The 17,484-nt window shown below is 40.6% G+C and overlaps 2 protein-coding genes across 4 annotated transcripts in view; one reads left to right on the forward strand and one right to left on the reverse strand.

The window, feature by feature from the left end:
• The first annotated feature begins 163 nt into the window (after positions 1–163).
• Positions 164–8,537, forward strand: LOC116328601. 3 transcript variants are annotated; one of them, XM_031750425.2, is made up of 3 exons: positions 167–398; positions 558–624; positions 6,269–8,537. In XM_031750425.2, exon 3 carries the CDS (start codon positions 6,288–6,290, stop codon positions 7,746–7,748), a length of 1,461 nt encoding a protein of 486 aa, XP_031606285.1. In that variant the 5' UTR covers positions 167–398; positions 558–624; positions 6,269–6,287; the 3' UTR covers positions 7,749–8,537. The 3 variants fall into 3 exon arrangements, with proteins under 3 accessions (XP_031606292.1, XP_031606285.1, XP_039467187.1); XM_031750432.2 differs by lacking the exon at positions 558–624 and having other exon boundaries at positions 164–398; XM_039611253.1 differs by lacking the exons at positions 167–398; positions 558–624 and adding an exon at positions 1,616–2,002.
• Positions 8,538–11,637: 3,100 nt separating this feature from the next.
• ppfia3 (PTPRF interacting protein alpha 3) overlaps positions 11,638–17,484 on the reverse strand; it is a 36,337-nt gene continuing 30,490 nt past the window's right edge. The window contains exons 28-31 of the mRNA XM_031750968.2: positions 16,800–16,868; positions 16,526–16,688; positions 15,332–15,393; positions 11,638–15,060 (exon numbers count right to left, since the gene is read on the reverse strand). Of these exons, the coding sequence (XP_031606828.1) occupies positions 15,341–15,393; positions 16,526–16,688; positions 16,800–16,868 (285 nt within the window). The 3' untranslated portion in view covers positions 11,638–15,060; positions 15,332–15,340. The remainder of the gene's footprint in view (positions 15,061–15,331; positions 15,394–16,525; positions 16,689–16,799; positions 16,869–17,484) is intronic.

Below are 17,484 nucleotides of genomic sequence, written 5' to 3' on the forward strand. Positions count from 1 at the left end.
TAAGCCATTAACAGGACCTATCTGAAGAGACTGCGTGCTTCTTTAAAATAAAAGCCCAGTCATTCCGTCAGCGTTGGATGGAAATTCAAATTCCTCAATTGATGTTTTATTTTGAAACTCTTAACCGGAAGTTTTGGTTGTAGCTAATGCTAGCTTTGTTGTACGCGTTTCAGGCGGAGTTCGGAGTTGTTAAAACGTTTGGGGAGCTTCTTCAGCGCTCCACTTCGTCGCTCACTTATTTGAACTGACATAATTTTTCTCTGGGGCTCCTTGGAGCAGTAACAAGTTATGGAATATCCACATTTTCGGGCGGGTCAACATTTGTAATAGTTTTGTGGGTTTATTGCATACAGTATTTCTCTTGAGTGGAAGCGCTCCCGGGACAGGAGAGTTTTCTGGTGTGTAACTACTTTCCTTTCCTTTTTTTTCTCTCCCCTCATTGGATTTTGGGGCACTCGTGCGATGTCACGGACTATTAAAAAAGGAGAAAGACATGTTTGTGAATAGCGTTTGTGGTTAGCGTGTAAAAGTGATTTGAGGTTTATTTTTTAAACCAGTTGAGCAACAGCGACAATCAATGTGGTGTCAGCTGGAAGGACGCGGGGTCCGGATCTCACCTAAACGGTATGCCTTTAAATCACACACGTACACTCAAAATAATGTTTAAATATTCTGCAGCGCAGCTCAATCGAAATACAGACATGCTTCTTCATTTATTTATGCATTCAGTCAGTTACAGATACAGGGGCGGTTCCATGATTTTGTAAATTGAGTGGCATAGTGGGGACCAAGGCAGAGGGGCCCGCTGAAAAGCATAATATTTAATGAGAAATAAATACAAAATAGAAAACTGGTGCAGAAAACACGGATTTCCAAGCCCAAGTGCCCCCATACAGATGTAGTAGATGAGAGTGTGAATGTGAATAACCTTTTTGCAAAGTGAAGAAACAAGTTAAAAAGTCATAACCCTGCTTAAATATTAGTAAAATACTTGTAGGTTCAACATATGCTGAAAGTACTTACAGTAAAAGAATGTGCAGAATTATGCAGAATCATAATATATGCATTATACAATACATTATAATAGATCATGCATCATAACTCAATCTATATAGCTATAATAGTTAATATTTATTAATATGATTATATTTTGGAATATATAACAAAAAAAACTGTAAGCTTTAAAATTATTGTTATGGAGTATAAAGCACATTATTTTGCATACAAATTATAGTGGAGTAGAAGCAGAAAGTTTCTATTAATACTTATTTAGTAACGTACTTAAGTAAGTAGACTTGCTAAGTTAGATTGGAAGATGGAAGCTTATCAGTGCCCTGGTTCAAAGGCACTGGTGAGGTCCTATCACTTTGAGGATAACAACCAGAAAGTTATTTAAGTCAGGCTACAATAAGTTTAATCATTTTATATTTATTTATTTCTCCGAGCTCTCTTTTTAATTACATTCATGTATAAACAGGCACGAATTGATCATTTTAATTTAATTTTTTATTTGATTCATGCTTTCTTTTTTAAAGCTCAGCATTTCTCACTTGATTGAGAAGATCAAGACGGTCTACGTGTTTTCCTTGGCAGCCCGACACTTGTAGGGTTTTTCACATGTTGTTTTCCTTGGCAGTCACTCAGGTGAGGTGAATGCTACCGAGTCACAACACAAACCTGCTGGTAGATCACACAAGTTGCCATTTTAAACATACCTGCAGCTGATCTCTTAACTCCGCGCTGTCAACAGATAAGGGGCTGAATAGGCTCCGTGGGTGGTTTTTGCAGGTGAAAGTGCAAGTTTAAGTGTAATATAAATTATTTCATTACAGATTTTAAGTTTTTTTACGCTTTTAAACAGAAGAAGACGCATGGCTTGCTTGCATCTCATTAGAAGGGTTCCCCTTTGTGAACCAGAGAGATCTACAAGTCATTTGAGAGAGGTGTCACTGACAGAGCCAAGGTTAGAGAGGAGGGGGCTCGATCCTGCAGGCTGAGCATGGTACGAAACAATCACAGAGCTGGAATTAATGGGCTGTTTGCACAGCGGGACCGCAAGGCACTGTAAATGGGTGTAAAGGCTTTTATTTTTAACCTTGAAAGAGGGGACGAGCCAGAGTGAGGACAAACATTTACCTGCATGTTTTTTCCATCTCACATGGTGTCACAGCCACTCCTGCTGTCAGTGTTTCTAATGGATGCTTTTGAGACCGTTTAGTCAGACCCAACCTGTGATTAAAATCTGGTGAAGGATGCAATCTGACATGTAAACTGTTTTCAGGGGTAAACTTCCCTCAGAGATCTTCCACCCCCATCGAGGGGGAGTTACAGAACTTCAAAGAGGCAGGATTAGTTCAGGAGAGAATGCAGTCCTAACACTGAATGCGTTTTCCCGCTGTCAGATGGATGTGCCTGACATTAGCCGCACATGTGGAACTTGTAAACAGGCTAAATAGCACAGTAGCCATTGCCAGGTGTGGATCTGCTTTATGGCATGTGTTTCCTGGGGTGGGTCTCAAGAGAGAGCCAGAGGCACACTGTACCATAATTCCCCCGATTCCTTCTTCCCTTTAACACTGGCTGGAGTCTGAACAATTTTCCAGGTGTCAGATTTACTCAGAAAAACGTTTATGTTTATATTCTGTGTTTAAAGTTTTTCTATTGTTAATGTTGAGCAAGAGTTTTGAGTGACGGCATGTAAAGAATGTGGATTGATGCATGTGTTTCACGCTAACTTAAAGTAGCTTGATAATACACAAAAATGTACGATAATTTATCATCCATTAACAGGAAGTTGGTGTCTACTGTATTGTAATTTTTCAAGTGATTCATGAAAACTTCATCAGCTTCTTAAATGTCTTTACAAAATAATAAATGTCAATTATGTGTATTTAAAAGTGTCCATAAAAAAGACCTTTAGTAACAGCCTGTGAAATCTGTGTTCAGCTAAAAGCGCTGTATAATGTAAGAACCGGAAAAAGCAGCACATTAATCTGATAAAAATGAGTTAAATAAATAAATAGATAGAAAGAGATATAAAGTAAAATACTGAACTGTCAGAGCGAGGAGAAACATTGCATTTTAAGAGTGGTTAAAAACAAATTGAAGTAGGACAGTTTCAACCTGTCACTTAAAAATGCTTCCTGAGGTATGCTCATATCTGCTGGGAATGTTGAATTGCAGAGGTTGGGAACAAGTTGTATCTTCCGCCTTGTTTTGACCGCTTTTCTGAAGCTCGAATGGATGCACGGCTAATGTGATTGCACAGAAAAGAAGGCCAGTATGTGAGCTATCAAGGACTTATATTAATCAATGCTAAGAAATGGAGTTCTTGGAGGTCTCTCCGTTAGCGTCCTCATAGTTTAGTCTGTTTATTCATGGATTTTTGCTCGATGAGGTGGTTCCATCTGTTTGTTTAGGCTCTATATCCTGTGGTATTCTTCCTGTGCCGGTCATTTTGAAGACTTTCAGGCTACGGTGATTAGGATTAACATAAGTGTGCAGTCTCGAGTAGGGTTTTACGTACTAAGTGAGGTTTCTGATTGAGACAGCCTGGGGTATTTGTGCATACTCATCTGTGGAGGGGGGGTGTAGGTTGTGAGGGCTTGAGTTTGGTCCAGAGGGTGGAAGAAGTTGGTGTCTAGCCTTGCAGGGAGAGCAAATGATCCATGTCATTGTGGCAAATGGAGCATGGCGATGAAGTGCGGCTCCTGCTGCTGCTGTTTTACAAAGAAACCACTTAGACGGTTGGCCTGCCTGCCCTCGGTGTGATGTCTGAGTGCTCCACAAAGGCCTTTAGGAAACCTGTAACTCCAACTGATCACGTATTCCACAGCTGTCCGGGATATTCGATCCTGTACTGCTTCCCCTTCGTGTTAACGGTCAGATTTATCACTTTAATTGGTTTCCATCACACAAAACATTTGTCAGGCCTGGTACACTGATCAGTAAACTAAGCAAACATGTAGCTCTACACGCTGAGGTGTGATTTGGCGTCAGCAGGCACTTTGAGCGACAGCACCTTGGGTGACAGCATGAGTGATGTCTCAGCCAAAGCTTGCTGCTTCTCGCCGGCAGCATTGTGTCCCGGGTGTGGTTCTGTCGAGTTACAGGTCCTGTCACAGGAAGGATTTAGGTTTGTCACCACTCATTCACACACTCACTGATAGCCACCGATGATCCACCCACCCAGTCGCTGTTACACACCCGTTAAGACAAACACAATTATAATATCAGCAAACAAACACAGTCATAACATTCAGTTTTTGACACGTATTTTATGTTGCTGTGGTTTTTTTTACAAGTCTGCATCCTTTGCCATGAAGCAGCCTCGCCAGCAAAGTTACATCACTGACATTCCCATCATTCCGCCCGTTTTAACTCTTTCCAATTGACCTTTTCCCTGCTTTTAAACAAATAACTAAATCCTCACTCACCTCCCCCGTGTAGGCTCGTGAGTATTGCTTGAATACCGTCTTGCTGGACCTGCGGTATAGATTGGTGACTGGAATATTTTTACTGTTAGTCAGAGGGCAACCTCACATTGAGTCACATGTGAGTCATCTCTGCCCAAGTCATAACTTTTTATTTCATTCAGATAATGTCAGAGTTGACGAAGCAATTCACCCTAAGCGTCTTTTGCGTGTCAGGAATTGTTTACATTTGGCTTACACGAGGGAGTGTGCGGTCTGGTTGACTATATTTATTTGTTTTATTGAATGAAATTTATACTAACAGTTAGTTTTGCTTTTCAGGAAATTTGCTCATAATTTTTTAGATGAGAAAAAAAATCTGTAAACTGGGCACATTTGATAGGTTGGCAATAAAGATTTTTGCCTTCAAATTAGTGGTCAGACAAACTATTGAAACCAGGAGTTTAACTGGTGTTTAACTGTATCTCAGTTCCCACACCATAATGACCACAAGGAGCTGTGGCTGTCTAGCTAAAGCATGGTAGTCTTGTGAAAACTGTAATGTTCAAATATGATTCAGGTCATGAGTGAATTGGAAATTTATCAGCGTAATGAAGGGATCAGGCCTGTCATAATAGGATACTTATGTGTCTGTAATGCGTGTGTGTTACAGACAAGGGGAGAAGGAAATGAAAGAGCTAACAAATTGGATAGTGTTGATACAGTGCTACTCCCACTGACACCACACTTCAGTTACACCGGCATGGTACCCTAGACTAAATAATAAAGTATTGCATTATGATTCAATTTGTTGGTCTACATATATCAGACTCATTTACCTTATTTACCTTATTTAACTGAAAACTGAATTTATTCAGATTTTTAGGCTAAGTGCCACTTATCCTCCAAAAATCTCTGTGCATAAAAATCTCCGAATTGTTATTGTGGGTGACATATTGTGATAACATTAAGTTCTTCTAAGATTCTGTGACCAAGTAAAATGGGCAAAAACAATAATAGTGAATTAAATAGTCAACAGTTAACTATGCGTTTTATGAAATGCTTAGTATGTACATTTTATAACATAATATTGTGTATATGACCTAAATGAGTTATACAGAAGAATTTCTGCTTCTTATTTTTGCCACACAAAAAGCAACACTAAAGCCTTTTGTAACTACAAGCTGCACAAAGTTTAGATAATACAGGTTATGGCAGGCAGGACGTTTACAATAGCGATCACTCTATAATTGAAACTCTTCCAAGCTAGTGCAGCTGAATACAGTACTGTATCCGTCATTAAATTTCCATCACCAGTTCACCCACAGCCCAGGTGTAAACAGGTAGAATACTTGCGGTTTATCTCAGCTGTATTGGTATGCTTTTTTATTATGTGTGTGTGTGTTTTGACAAGAAGGTATATTGTAAGTTACAACATGTAGAAGAAAGTCCCAGATTCTTGAATTGTAAAGAAAAGTACCAACAGCAGAAGAGAAAAAAAAATCGTGCATTTAAAAGCTTTGGCTGTAAAGTTTCTGACACACATATGTGCCAGTCTGTCGGAGTCTCCGTTTGAAGGTGAGCTCTTCAAAGCGTGCACCATTCATAGCTGAACTCCCCTTGCAGAAACAAAGATCGACCTCGCTGTACCTATTTTTCCACGAGTTCTGCCAAGATTTTAGAGCCATACCTCAGCAGTTAAAGCACCAGTCTCATAAAGCTGTAGGCCACCAGTAAAACCTCTCAATTTACACTTTAATTGTGGTGCTTGGTTTAACTGTATAAGCCACAATTTGCATTGTATAAAGTAACGTTGGCTCTCTCTCCTCTTGTGTCTGCTCTATTTTAACCACCAGCTGATACGTCTTGGGAGTGATGCACTGGCTTCCCCTGGTTGCCATGGTGATTGCCTCGGCCCTGCCCTTCCCTCACAACCCCGTGTCCAAGATTGCTACTGCGACCGCTGAGCCTGGCTTCGACAAACGCAGAGAGCACCGGCATGACCCAGCCGCTCGCCTCGCAGCTGCCCCCGCGGACTACAGCTTCAATGGAAGTGCCTCGCAGACGGACTACAACATGACTGCTGCGCTCAGTCAACACAGCAACAGAAAAAACCTCCAGAGCCGTAAGGATTATGTAAAACCTTCTATACACGAAGAGACATTCAAGGTGGAGAGTCGAGGAACCTACCAATCAAACAGCAACTCAGGCAGCAATGACAGAAGCAGTTTAGATGTTCCCACAGAACGAGTTACACTCAGGGCCGAGGATGTTTCCCAGGATAGTTCTGTGCCCAAGGATTACAAACCTGGCAGCACCAGCAGGTATGAATACGCAGGCTTTGTGGACTTTTCCAGGAAAGACAATCTTCAGGACGCTACTGATAAGCCATTGCAGGTTTCTGCATTGGAAAACCATGTGAGTCCTGCTACAACACATAAGGGTCAAACAGGACCAAAACTGACTACTCCTTCAGATCAGCTCAGAGATACACAAAAAATCGGGACAGCGAGCCAGAGGACGGTGGGAACTGGAAGAGGTTTTCCTGAAGAGAGCTTGACAGTGGAGGCTGGTCTGGGTCTGGGAGGGCTGGATAACATCTTAAAGGGAGATGAGTTGTTTCTCGATGCTCATCCTCGGGTCCTGTTCTCATCCTCTCCATCACCTCCAGAAGACCCACCTCTTTTGCTCATGTTAGAGACTGGCATGCTGGAGGAGGACGGGGATGGGGAGAAGCAGGAGGACATGGACGAACGCATCGAGGGTCACGGTGACCGCGCACTCGACAGGAGTACGACTTTGTCTTGGGCAGACTCGTCTAGATTGACCCGTGAGGATGTCCATCCTGTTAAAAGGGATAAACGCTCACATTTGACTGACAGGTCAAAGGAGGGTATTAGGTCAAGGGAACAGTCGGTGTGCGAGGCAATAAGTGTGTGGGTTAACAAGACAGAAGCCACTGACTTACACGGAGAGAATGTCAGTGTCTTACAGGGAATCCAGACTCAGAAAGGACCTCTACAACAGTACTTCTATGAAACTAACTGCCATGATCCCAACAACGGGATCCAGTCGAAGGGTGCTGTTGCATCAGCGAAATCTCTCAAACCTCGAGGGGTAGGTGTGGCTGGGGGCAGCTGCTTGGGAGTGGATAAAAAACAGTGGAACAGTGAGTGTAGAGCCAAGCAGTCGTACGTGCGAGCACTCACCAAAGATGATAGAAACAGAATCGGATGGAGGTGGATTCGAATCAACTCGTCCTGCGTCTGTGTGCTGCTGTCCAGAGCAAATCAGGCAACGGGGAGGGAGGTTTTGACAAGGAGGGGGAGGGCTTAAGAGACAGCACAAAGTGAAGTGACACAAAGCAGAGCAGCTCTGACATCCTTCTGTGTGCACTTTCTCTTCCTCACGGTCTTTCCTAGAACATGAGGGAAGCTATCTCTTCCTAAATCCAGACCTTTTCAGATATCTCTTTTCCTTCCACTACAACTTTAAGTGACTTTTGCATTAAAAAAAAAACAAGAAGACCTCAATACTAGATCTTAGGGAAAATTGTCCTATAGAGATTTTACTTTAAGAAGTACTGTTTTTGTATGATTTATCTTTCATAATCTAAGTTATTTTTGATTAGTATGTAAGCATGTGTATGTCTTTGATATTAATATATTCCTTTATATATAAGTGTACAATATGACACCAGTATACCTTTATGTATGAAGCTATGTATATTTGTGTGTATTTATAGAAGAAGCCTTCATGGGGTTGTAGGTCTCTCCAGTGTCTGATGATAATTCCAGCCTCTGGTCCGCTCGGGTTGTAAGAGGAAGGAGCGCCCCCTACTGAGGTTCCATTTTACTGCTCCAAATTCTCACCTTATATTTTACCATGAAACGTTATAGCTATGGTTTAACTAAGACTACAGCGCGGGCACATGCTAGTGTGATTTCAGCCAGGCAGAGGATTTTTTGTGGCAGGATGTATCTGTGCATGTGGGCCTCACATGTGGCTCATGATTGTAAAAGCATGTGGTTTGTAAATTATGTGACACTTAAACAAGCTGATTTACCATCTTCGCGTTTGTTCAGTTGTCCTGCCAAACATGGTAATAAAGGAACTTTGTACTCAGTATGCTCCGAACTTAACTAATGTACATACAAAGTACAGCTCTCATTACTAGCTTTTTAGTGTTTTTTTTTTTTTATGCTGAAATCTGCTGGTAAGAGGAAACGTTCCAAACATGCCTAAAAGTTGTAAAGTCCTAATTTAAAAATCGTCCATTACAAGCAAAAATTGTGGCTATTCTGTGTTCCGTTGTCTATAAATCCAGATACATGTAGTTGATTAAAAATAATTGCTTCAGGAAAAAGAGCAAGCCAAGACTACACACCTCCAACAAGGCTGAGGTGCACAATATGCACGAGTCCCTACATACAATAGGATATCTACACCTGAATAACGTTTATGTTTCTTGAGAACATCTACCCTGTATCTCACATTTTTTCTGATTTTATTTGCATATGTATTTGTGAAGATATGACAAGAAAATGTCAATTTTTATGCCCCATGAAGGTGAAGAATCTGTCGAAAAACATTAGTGGATTTACCCTTTGGGTCAGCACTAACAACAAAACACAAACCAATCAAATAAACTTACTGGCACTATTTAAAGATAATAAACATGTATTTTCTATCCAAAAATTTAATAATCCGTGCTTTCATAGAAGTCCAAATACTCTGTAAAGTTTAATTTTCTTGTCACATTGTCTTTAGAGAGGTTTTTTTAAAAAAAAAAAAAAAATCTATTTATCACTACATCATTCATATAATGCAGTAAACAGCCAGGAAAACGCCAGCCTCACCATGTTTTTGTTTCTGTTTTACAACATATGACGTTCTATAAATCAAGCTCGGAATGACACATTAATGAACCGCGCAATAAAAAATCCCTTTAGAATATAAACAGATATAAAACTGTGATGTTGGGTGGATGTAGGTGCTACTGAGGTAGACTCCTGGCTCAGAGTGAGAGCACGCCCTTTAGAGATATGTGTTGTTAAATTTTTCTTTTGAAAACAGCAGCAATTGTTAAAATTTAAAGAAAGTTATATCACCAAAAAGTTACTTACATTGAGGTAGAGCTTTGTTTTGTTGCTATTTTATGGTTATAATGCAGGTGAGGTCATTTCTATAGAAATATGCCTGAATTGGCATTTTTTTCTAGAATAAATCTGAACATCAGATAATGCCAGTTGTACACTCATCAGTCACTTTATTAGGTACACCTTGCTAGTACTGTGTTGGATCCCAGCTTGACTTCAGAATTAGCTGAACTCTATGTGGCATAGATTCAACAAGATGCTGGAAACGTTCATCAGAGACTTCGGTCTGTATCAGTATGATAGCATCACACACTTGCTCCAGATTTGTTGGCTGCACATCCATGATGCAAAACTCTTCTTCTACCACATCTCAAATGGGCTCTATTGGATGAGATATGGCGGCTGTGGAGGCCATCTGAGTACAGTGAGCTTTGTTTGAGATGATGTGAGTTTTGTGACATGGTGCTTTTTCCTGCTGGAAACAGCCATCAGAACATGGGTACACTGTGGTCAAAAGGGATGGACATGGTCAGTAATAATACTCAGGTAGACTGTGCTGTTTAAATGGCATTCAGTTGGTACTTAGTGGACTAAAGCTTGCCAAGAAAATATCCCCCATAACATTAGAGCCCAACCTCCAGCCTGAACCAATGATGCAAGATAGGATATATCCATTCTTTCACAGTGTTGCCTCCAAATTCTGATCCTGCAAATGTTTTTCTGGTCCTCTGATGTCCAGGTTTGGTGAGCCTCTTTACTATTCTGAGCTGACAGAGTGGCACCCTGTGTGGTCCTCTGCTGCTATAGGTCATCTGTTTGACATGTTGGGCGTTCAGAAATGCCTTTCTGCATACTTTCATTGTAATGAGTGGTTATTTGATTTACTGTTGTCTTCCTATCAGCTCAAAGCAGTCTTGCAATTGTTCTCTGACCTCTGACATCAACAAGGTGTTTTCACACAGAGAACTCCCACTCCCTTGAAAATCTTCTCTCTTGGAAAATCCAAGTAGATCAGCAGTTGCTGAACTACTCAAACCAGTAGTCACCCCTCTTCCCCATTCTGATACTCCCCATTTCAATTCCATTCAGTTTTATTCATATAGCGCCAAACCACATCAACAGTTGCCTGAATACTGTAAGATAAAGACCCTGCAATGTGACAGAGAAACCTCAACAATCAGACGACACCTAAGGGCAAGCACTTTGGCGACAATGGGAAGGAAAAACTCCCATTTAACAGGAAAAAACCTCCAGCAGAACCAAGCTCAGGGAGGGGAGGGAGACAAAAGACATGCTGTGGAAGAGAACCAGAGATAATAATAACCCATAATTAAATGCATGGTGTATAAATATATATTGAGTGAATATGGGTGAGAGAATGCTTTTAATTCAGCTAGTTGTCTTGACCATGTCTACATGACTGAATGCATGGAGTTGCTAGTATCTGATCGACTAATTAGATATATGTGTTAATGAGCAGTTGAATAAGTATACCTAACAAAGTACCCATTGGGTGTACACTAGAAAATGCTGTTGACAGTCAGAAAAAGTTCATTTGATCACATTTTAAGGACGAAAAGTTTCCAATCAGACTTTAAGGAATATTTGAAAAAAAAAAAAAAAACTTCTTAAAAAACTTTATTGACCAGAATAACAGTGAAAAGTTTGGTGGATGTACGCGCTATTAAAGTGGAGAGTACAAGCAAAAAACTGAGAGAACGTACTTTAAATGTATTGCAGCTTTAAATTCTTCAGGTTTTACTGCATTTGTTGGTAAAAAAAAAAAAAAATCATTGTGAAACCTCCCAGTTAAGTCCAGCTGGTTTAAATTATTTTGTTAGTTTGTTTGGCAAATTTTCGGAAAACTTTTAATAGGTATACTTATTAAATAAATAAATAACATTTTATTTATATAGCACCTTTCTAGACAGAGTCACAAAGTGCTGCACATAAGATAACAAATAATAAAAGGTAAAACAGACAATATAAAACTGGCAAAAATTTATCAAAAGCAGTTTTAAAAAGGTGAGTTTTGAGTTGTTTTTTTTTTAAAAAACAACTACTGAGTCCACAGTTCTTAAGGTTTGGGGGAGAGAGTTCCACAACCTATCGGCCACAGTGGCAAAAGCTCTATCAGCCTTAGTTCTCATCTTACTCTGTTTTATAGCAAGTAAGCCCTGATCAGATGACCTCAGGGACCTGCTAAGGACATAGGGCTGTAGCAGATCAGAGATGTAGGCTGGTGCCAGTCCATGCAAAGCTCTAAAAGTCAAGACCAGGATCTTAAAATGTACTCTAAATTCAACTGGAAGCCAGTGTAGCTGAGATAGCAATGGTGTCACATGAGAATACTTAGAGGATTTAGTCAAAAGCCTAGCTGCAGCGTTTTGCACAACCTGCAGACGATCCAGATCACCTTTGCTTAGACACATAAACAGTGAGTTAGTCCAAGCGTGAGGAAATAAGTGCATGTATAGCAATCTATTTATTAGTACTTGGGTGTTTGCAAAGTGCAAAAGATATATCTAATAAAATTTACAATCATATACAAAGTGAAGTGAAACAAACTAAATGTGTATTTTCCCTCAACTCTGAAAGAAGAAGCAAAACAACTTCTTAAATCCTAAAATTTTTACCTGTAGTGCCGCATCTAAAGAAATCACTGAAGAAAGGAAAATCAGGAAAACTTTGCGATGATCAGCAGATCCACCTGGATCGCTTTATTTATTTTTTTCTTTTACATCACCATTTTCATCATCATCATCATCATCATTTTTCTTTATTTTCCAGATGATTTTTTTTTCAATTTGTATTACTATCACTTTAATCATGGAAATCTGTTAAATCATTGCACAATTTGTTCTCAAAATGTACACATACAGTAGCGTATTTGAATGACCATTTTCAATGTTTCATATTTACTTTTAAAACTAGTTCAAATGAAGTCAAGAAGGAACAGAACATGTACATACATTTATCCAATACATACCTAAAGAAAATAAATAGTTATTGTAAAAAATAAAAAATACAACTGAAAAAAATACACACATTTTACAAATTGATCCCCAGGCTCCCACCCCCTGTAGGTTTATCATACAGATATATATTTTTTAACGACACCTCATATCATCTTCACTACCAAAAAAATGTTTTTAGGTCATTGTCATTTGTTTGACATGCATCGTAAACACAGAGGCTAAAGGTTTTGTTTCCTGGGCTTCCTCGGGCTCGCCCCGACCTCATCCGGCCTCTCTCTGATCTCACCCCCACCCCCTCAGAAAGCGCTCTACATTTCTGTTATGGCTTCTGTGTGCAATAAAATGACCGGCTTCTGTCCATTCTTCTTTTGTTTTCTTCTTCTTCCCTCCCTTTCAGTTGCTGTTTTGTCTCTCTGTTGCCTCTGCCATCATCAGGATTACCCAAGACCCTGAGCTGATGATTACAAGTCACAAACCTCATAATGACACCGTGGACGCTGACTGAGGATTTTGCGTTGGAGTCTGGCTTTATATTCTAAACTTAGGTACCACTTTCTAGATAGACATAGTTTCGAAATGGCTTAGAGGTTTTTTAATAAATGGCATTATTTCCATGTAAAACATTAATATTTATAACAATGTACAGGACACTAATGAGATACTGAATTATTAAGTGAAAGGTGAACTTTCTGGTGCAAGTTCCTGAAAAATTGATTTTTCCGGTGCATATTCGCCTCTAGAATAATCCTCCTTTCCTTTTTAATTCAGTCTTACAGTCACTAGAAAGATTATATTTGGTTAGAGGAACAGTTCACCTAAAAATCAAGCTTTCCACCGTCCACAATGTTTGGGTGTAAGTTGCTCAGTTTTGGAGATATTGCCTGTCGATATGTGTAGCTTCTGTTGAATATAGCTGAAATTGATAGCACTCGATCTCCTCACGACAATCTTTGTTGAGTTTTATGTAGGAACTATTTTATTTGCCCTGTCTACATCCACCAATCAGAGGAATGTGTAGCTATCGAACGTTACAGCTCTGTTGAGACGAGACGCTAATGTTTATTAGATCTATATTCTGACACGCTGTCACTAGCAGAGGCTCTACTGTAGGTCTAGGTATAAAATGATTCTACACCAGTCTCTATAAGCAGATGTCTGTATGTACGTAAGTAGAGACCAGATTTTTGCTACAAGAAGCTTTCTGGTTTCCATTTGCATTCAGAGTTACATTGTTAATCACATTTGAGCAGGTTTGCCTGCATGCAGATAAACAGTCTTGGCCCAGATATCTGTAGGCTACATAAAAACTTGCTGTTGCCCCAAAATGCTAAGTTAGCAGACTGACCGGTAAGTGCCCAGATTGCATTTGCTCATTTCTTTTGTTCCACACTTATAGATTATATTAAAAATGTAAATCTCATACTGAAGCAGAGATTGTATCACTTCTTTTCCAAACTTTAAAAAGGCTCCTACCAGAACCACAATGCTGTTGCGGAACTGTTTCCACAGTCTGAGCGGTACCCCACTGAAAGTAAAAAACAAATATCACTGGAGTGTCCTTTTAACATCAATAAAGCCAAACCTTGTAAAAACTTATTAACATCTTTTTTAGAAAGTGGTACCAGCGGTAACTTAATTGACTTCCTGCCATTGACATCATGAGATCATGAACACAATGCTTCTATGGCCTTGCTACACACTGTCCCATGCAACTCTGTGCCTTTGATCTCTATAATGGACTCCCTTCAAAAGAGATTACTCAGCTTATCGGCTTTCAAGGCCCCAATAGACAAGCCGTGAGGAGGGTCCCTCTGATGTGGTCGGAGCTAAATGGTGGTCTGAATTCAGATGGATTTTACTACACCACCGCAACCAATAGGGGATACTTAGTCACCCCTGACAGGACCATAGAAGCCAACAAAGAGCCACAATGGCTGACACTGGACACCAGCCAGCCCTTTAGTACAAAGGAGAACACCGGTGTAGTTTATGACACGTTTATATCCACCTAGCTATTTCCTCTTCAAGTCCTCACTCAGTTTTAACACCCTCTTGGTCCTCTCCAGACTTTACGGTGAGGTTACTTTCTGTCCCGGCCCTCGTTATAAAACACCTGTTGTTGAGCAGAAGTTGTAAGGCGACACATTTACTTGTTTTCAAACTGTAAGACAATAAATGGCAGCAAGTGTTTTTTTTCTGTAGGTAGGAAAATGAGCCCTGATATTGCCAACTCTGCTAACTTTACGTGGACAGGAATGAAGAAAGGAGAGACCTACGCAGCGCAACGGCACCGACTCTAACCGACACCGGTGTTGTCCTTTTCGCACCCTTCGCACTGAGAGAGGAAGAGCTGAGACAGGTAGTGAGAGACAGAGGGAGAAAACAGCGTATCCATTTCAACCTTCGCAGTCTGGTCGTAAAATACATTCTTGATCTCCCCCTTATTTCTTTTCTTCTGTTATTGCAGAATGGTCAGACTGAAAGATTTATTTAAAGTTAAATGGTTATATTCATTGCTTCTTTCTCTGTGGATGAGCGAGAGGGTCCTCTAGTCACAATCCTGTCAGCGCCCTGGGGGGAGAGAAACAGCATTACTGCCACGTCACTGCTTCTGTGGCCTCAATTCAACTTGGCTCAAACCCCACCAACCAACCAAACCAAGCACTTTAAAAATCCCAAACTGCAACAAACAAATACATAAAACAAAGACTTCAAAAAAAAGGGAGAGTTTGGACACATGTGCAAGCTATCTCTGAAGCTTAGAGAGAATGTTTGTGTCATGAAACCCCACATGAATGAAACGCTACCAGACTGTTTAATTAATAAGTCGGAGGGTTCTCACCTCAGCCACTCAACAGGAGTACGTCCTCACTGAGGCAGATTCACCCCGGGCACCAGAGCTGGCTGTGTTGGAAACCGAGACACAGAGGGGGTTATTATTATAACTGCAAAGTCTTTTAAACAGCACTGACCTTCTAGAGGCATTCCTATTAAGAAGAGGAATGAGGGAAAATAGTCTTCCTCTGTACTTTGAAGCGTCTGCTCCATGTTATTGCCAGTTCCTCCACTGAAGGCAACACAAAATTCCACTGGCAAACTAATACCAGAGTAGCATGAAAACAACCAACTGCCGCTTGTGCATTAGCAGCATCTTATATAACAGCCGGTGTATTCTGGCTGCAGAAAAATCTTTCAGCTCAAGGCTCATTTCCAAGAATTACAAATGTAAACACACGGCTCATTTCTTAAGAGGTCTACGGTACCGTTTCACCTGGGCCGACCTGGCACTGTTACCTCACTACAACCAAAGTTTTGCCCCAGTTTTTCAAACGCTCTTCATGACGTTCTCACTCTGCTCTTCCCTCACACTGACCTTTTAAGGCAGACACCCTCACTTCATGTTTCTTCCTGTTAAAAGGAAGTTTTAAGAAGGGTCTCCAGACACTTGCTCAAGGAGGACTTGTTAGGTTTAAATGTAAGGATATGACCTTGCTATGTGTGGTTCCCTGAGATTACAGATGCAAGAATTTGGTGCTTTATAATAACCATCATTAATAAAAGTAAATTGAGCTTTGGTTTAACATCGTTAACAATGACGGATAATTAATAATGCTTACTAATTGGGTTTGTAAACAACTGCCTGGAAGTGGTTACGGTAAACCTTTAACTGATGTTTATAATACATATTTTAAACTGTGGTTTGTTTCACTCACTGCTTTGTTTTGACTTTTATCTTCATATTCAACAGTTGTTTGGTGAGCTTTTTGAAAAGAAAATTGCATTTTGAGTAAAACATAAGGAGTCGGGAGTGAGATTGGTCTCCCTGTCGTCTTCCTGTAAACCTCCAAATAGAAATCACCTCGTGCAAATCTCTGAGATGCCAGGAGCTTTGACTAAACTGCAGTAATTGGTTGCCAGGAAATGAGAACATTAAGTGTTTCGTCCTCTAAATGGTGACACGACTCGAGGGCTCAAAAGAGCTGAACGAATCCGAAGGTGACAGCAAATGTTTCAGAGGTCACGGGGTCATACTCACCTTCACTCTGAACCTTTCTCAGGGTAACGGAGGGTGTAGAGATGGCTGAGGCACGGAAGTTAGCAGGCAGGGTCTCGGCAGAGTCAGAGGTCACGCCCCGCAGGTCTTTCTCCCTAAACATCTTCCTCCAGGAGGGAGAGCGGGTGAATGTCTTAGTCCCATCCTGTCAGCAAGACACATGTCGTGAGCCTTAAGATGGATCCTCATGCAAACAACCTTTGTATTCTACATGGGTGTTTCTTTTCTTTTTTTAAAGAAAGATTAGCATGCTCACCTCATCGGGCCGTCTCTCAGTTCCCATGGAGATGAGGGAGTTGTAATCTTGCTCCAGGAGCTGTCTGGCCTGCAGGATAGAGGTGACGGAGAACTCGGAGATTAGCTTGGACTCTGCAGATGATGTATTTTCACATCAGGGCTGCTCTGCTATGCTGGCATACATTAATTCTTTGAACATGATACCTATTTTATAACAATACTGTAGGATTTTCAGTGCAAAAGGAACAACCTCTGCACTTAACTCCTGACTTGTCATTTTAAACACTTTTAGACATAACATACGTATTTCTATTTGAGACAGAGAGGCTGAGAAGATCTTTTTAAAGACAATAATAATAATGGATTGCATTTATATAGCGCTTTTCGAGACCCTCAAAGTCCTTTACAATTCCACTATTCATTCACACACTGGTGGAGGCAAGCTACAGTTGTAGCCACAGCTGCCCTGGGGCAGACTGACAGAAGCGAGGCTGCCATATCGCGCCATCGGCCCCTCTGGCCAACACCAGTAGGCGGTAGGTGAAGTGTCTTGCCCAAGGACACAACGACCGAGACTGTCCGAGCCAGGGCTCGAACCGGCAACCTTCCGATTACAAGAGGAACTGCCAACTCTTGAACCACCATCACCCATAAATTATATCACTAATTTTCTTATATATGTTTATCTAAGTGTGCAATGGTGT

Source organism: Oreochromis aureus, linkage group 4, assembly GCF_013358895.1.
Source record: "Oreochromis aureus strain Israel breed Guangdong linkage group 4, ZZ_aureus, whole genome shotgun sequence".
Classification (NCBI taxonomy): Eukaryota; Metazoa; Chordata; class Actinopteri; order Cichliformes; family Cichlidae; genus Oreochromis; species Oreochromis aureus.

What these genes read in the sequence shown, in the direction of transcription:
- LOC116328601 (XM_031750432.2), top strand. Translation starts at nt 6,288, where the DNA reads ATGCACTGGCTTCCCCTGGTTGCCATGGTGATTGCCTCGGCCCTGCCC.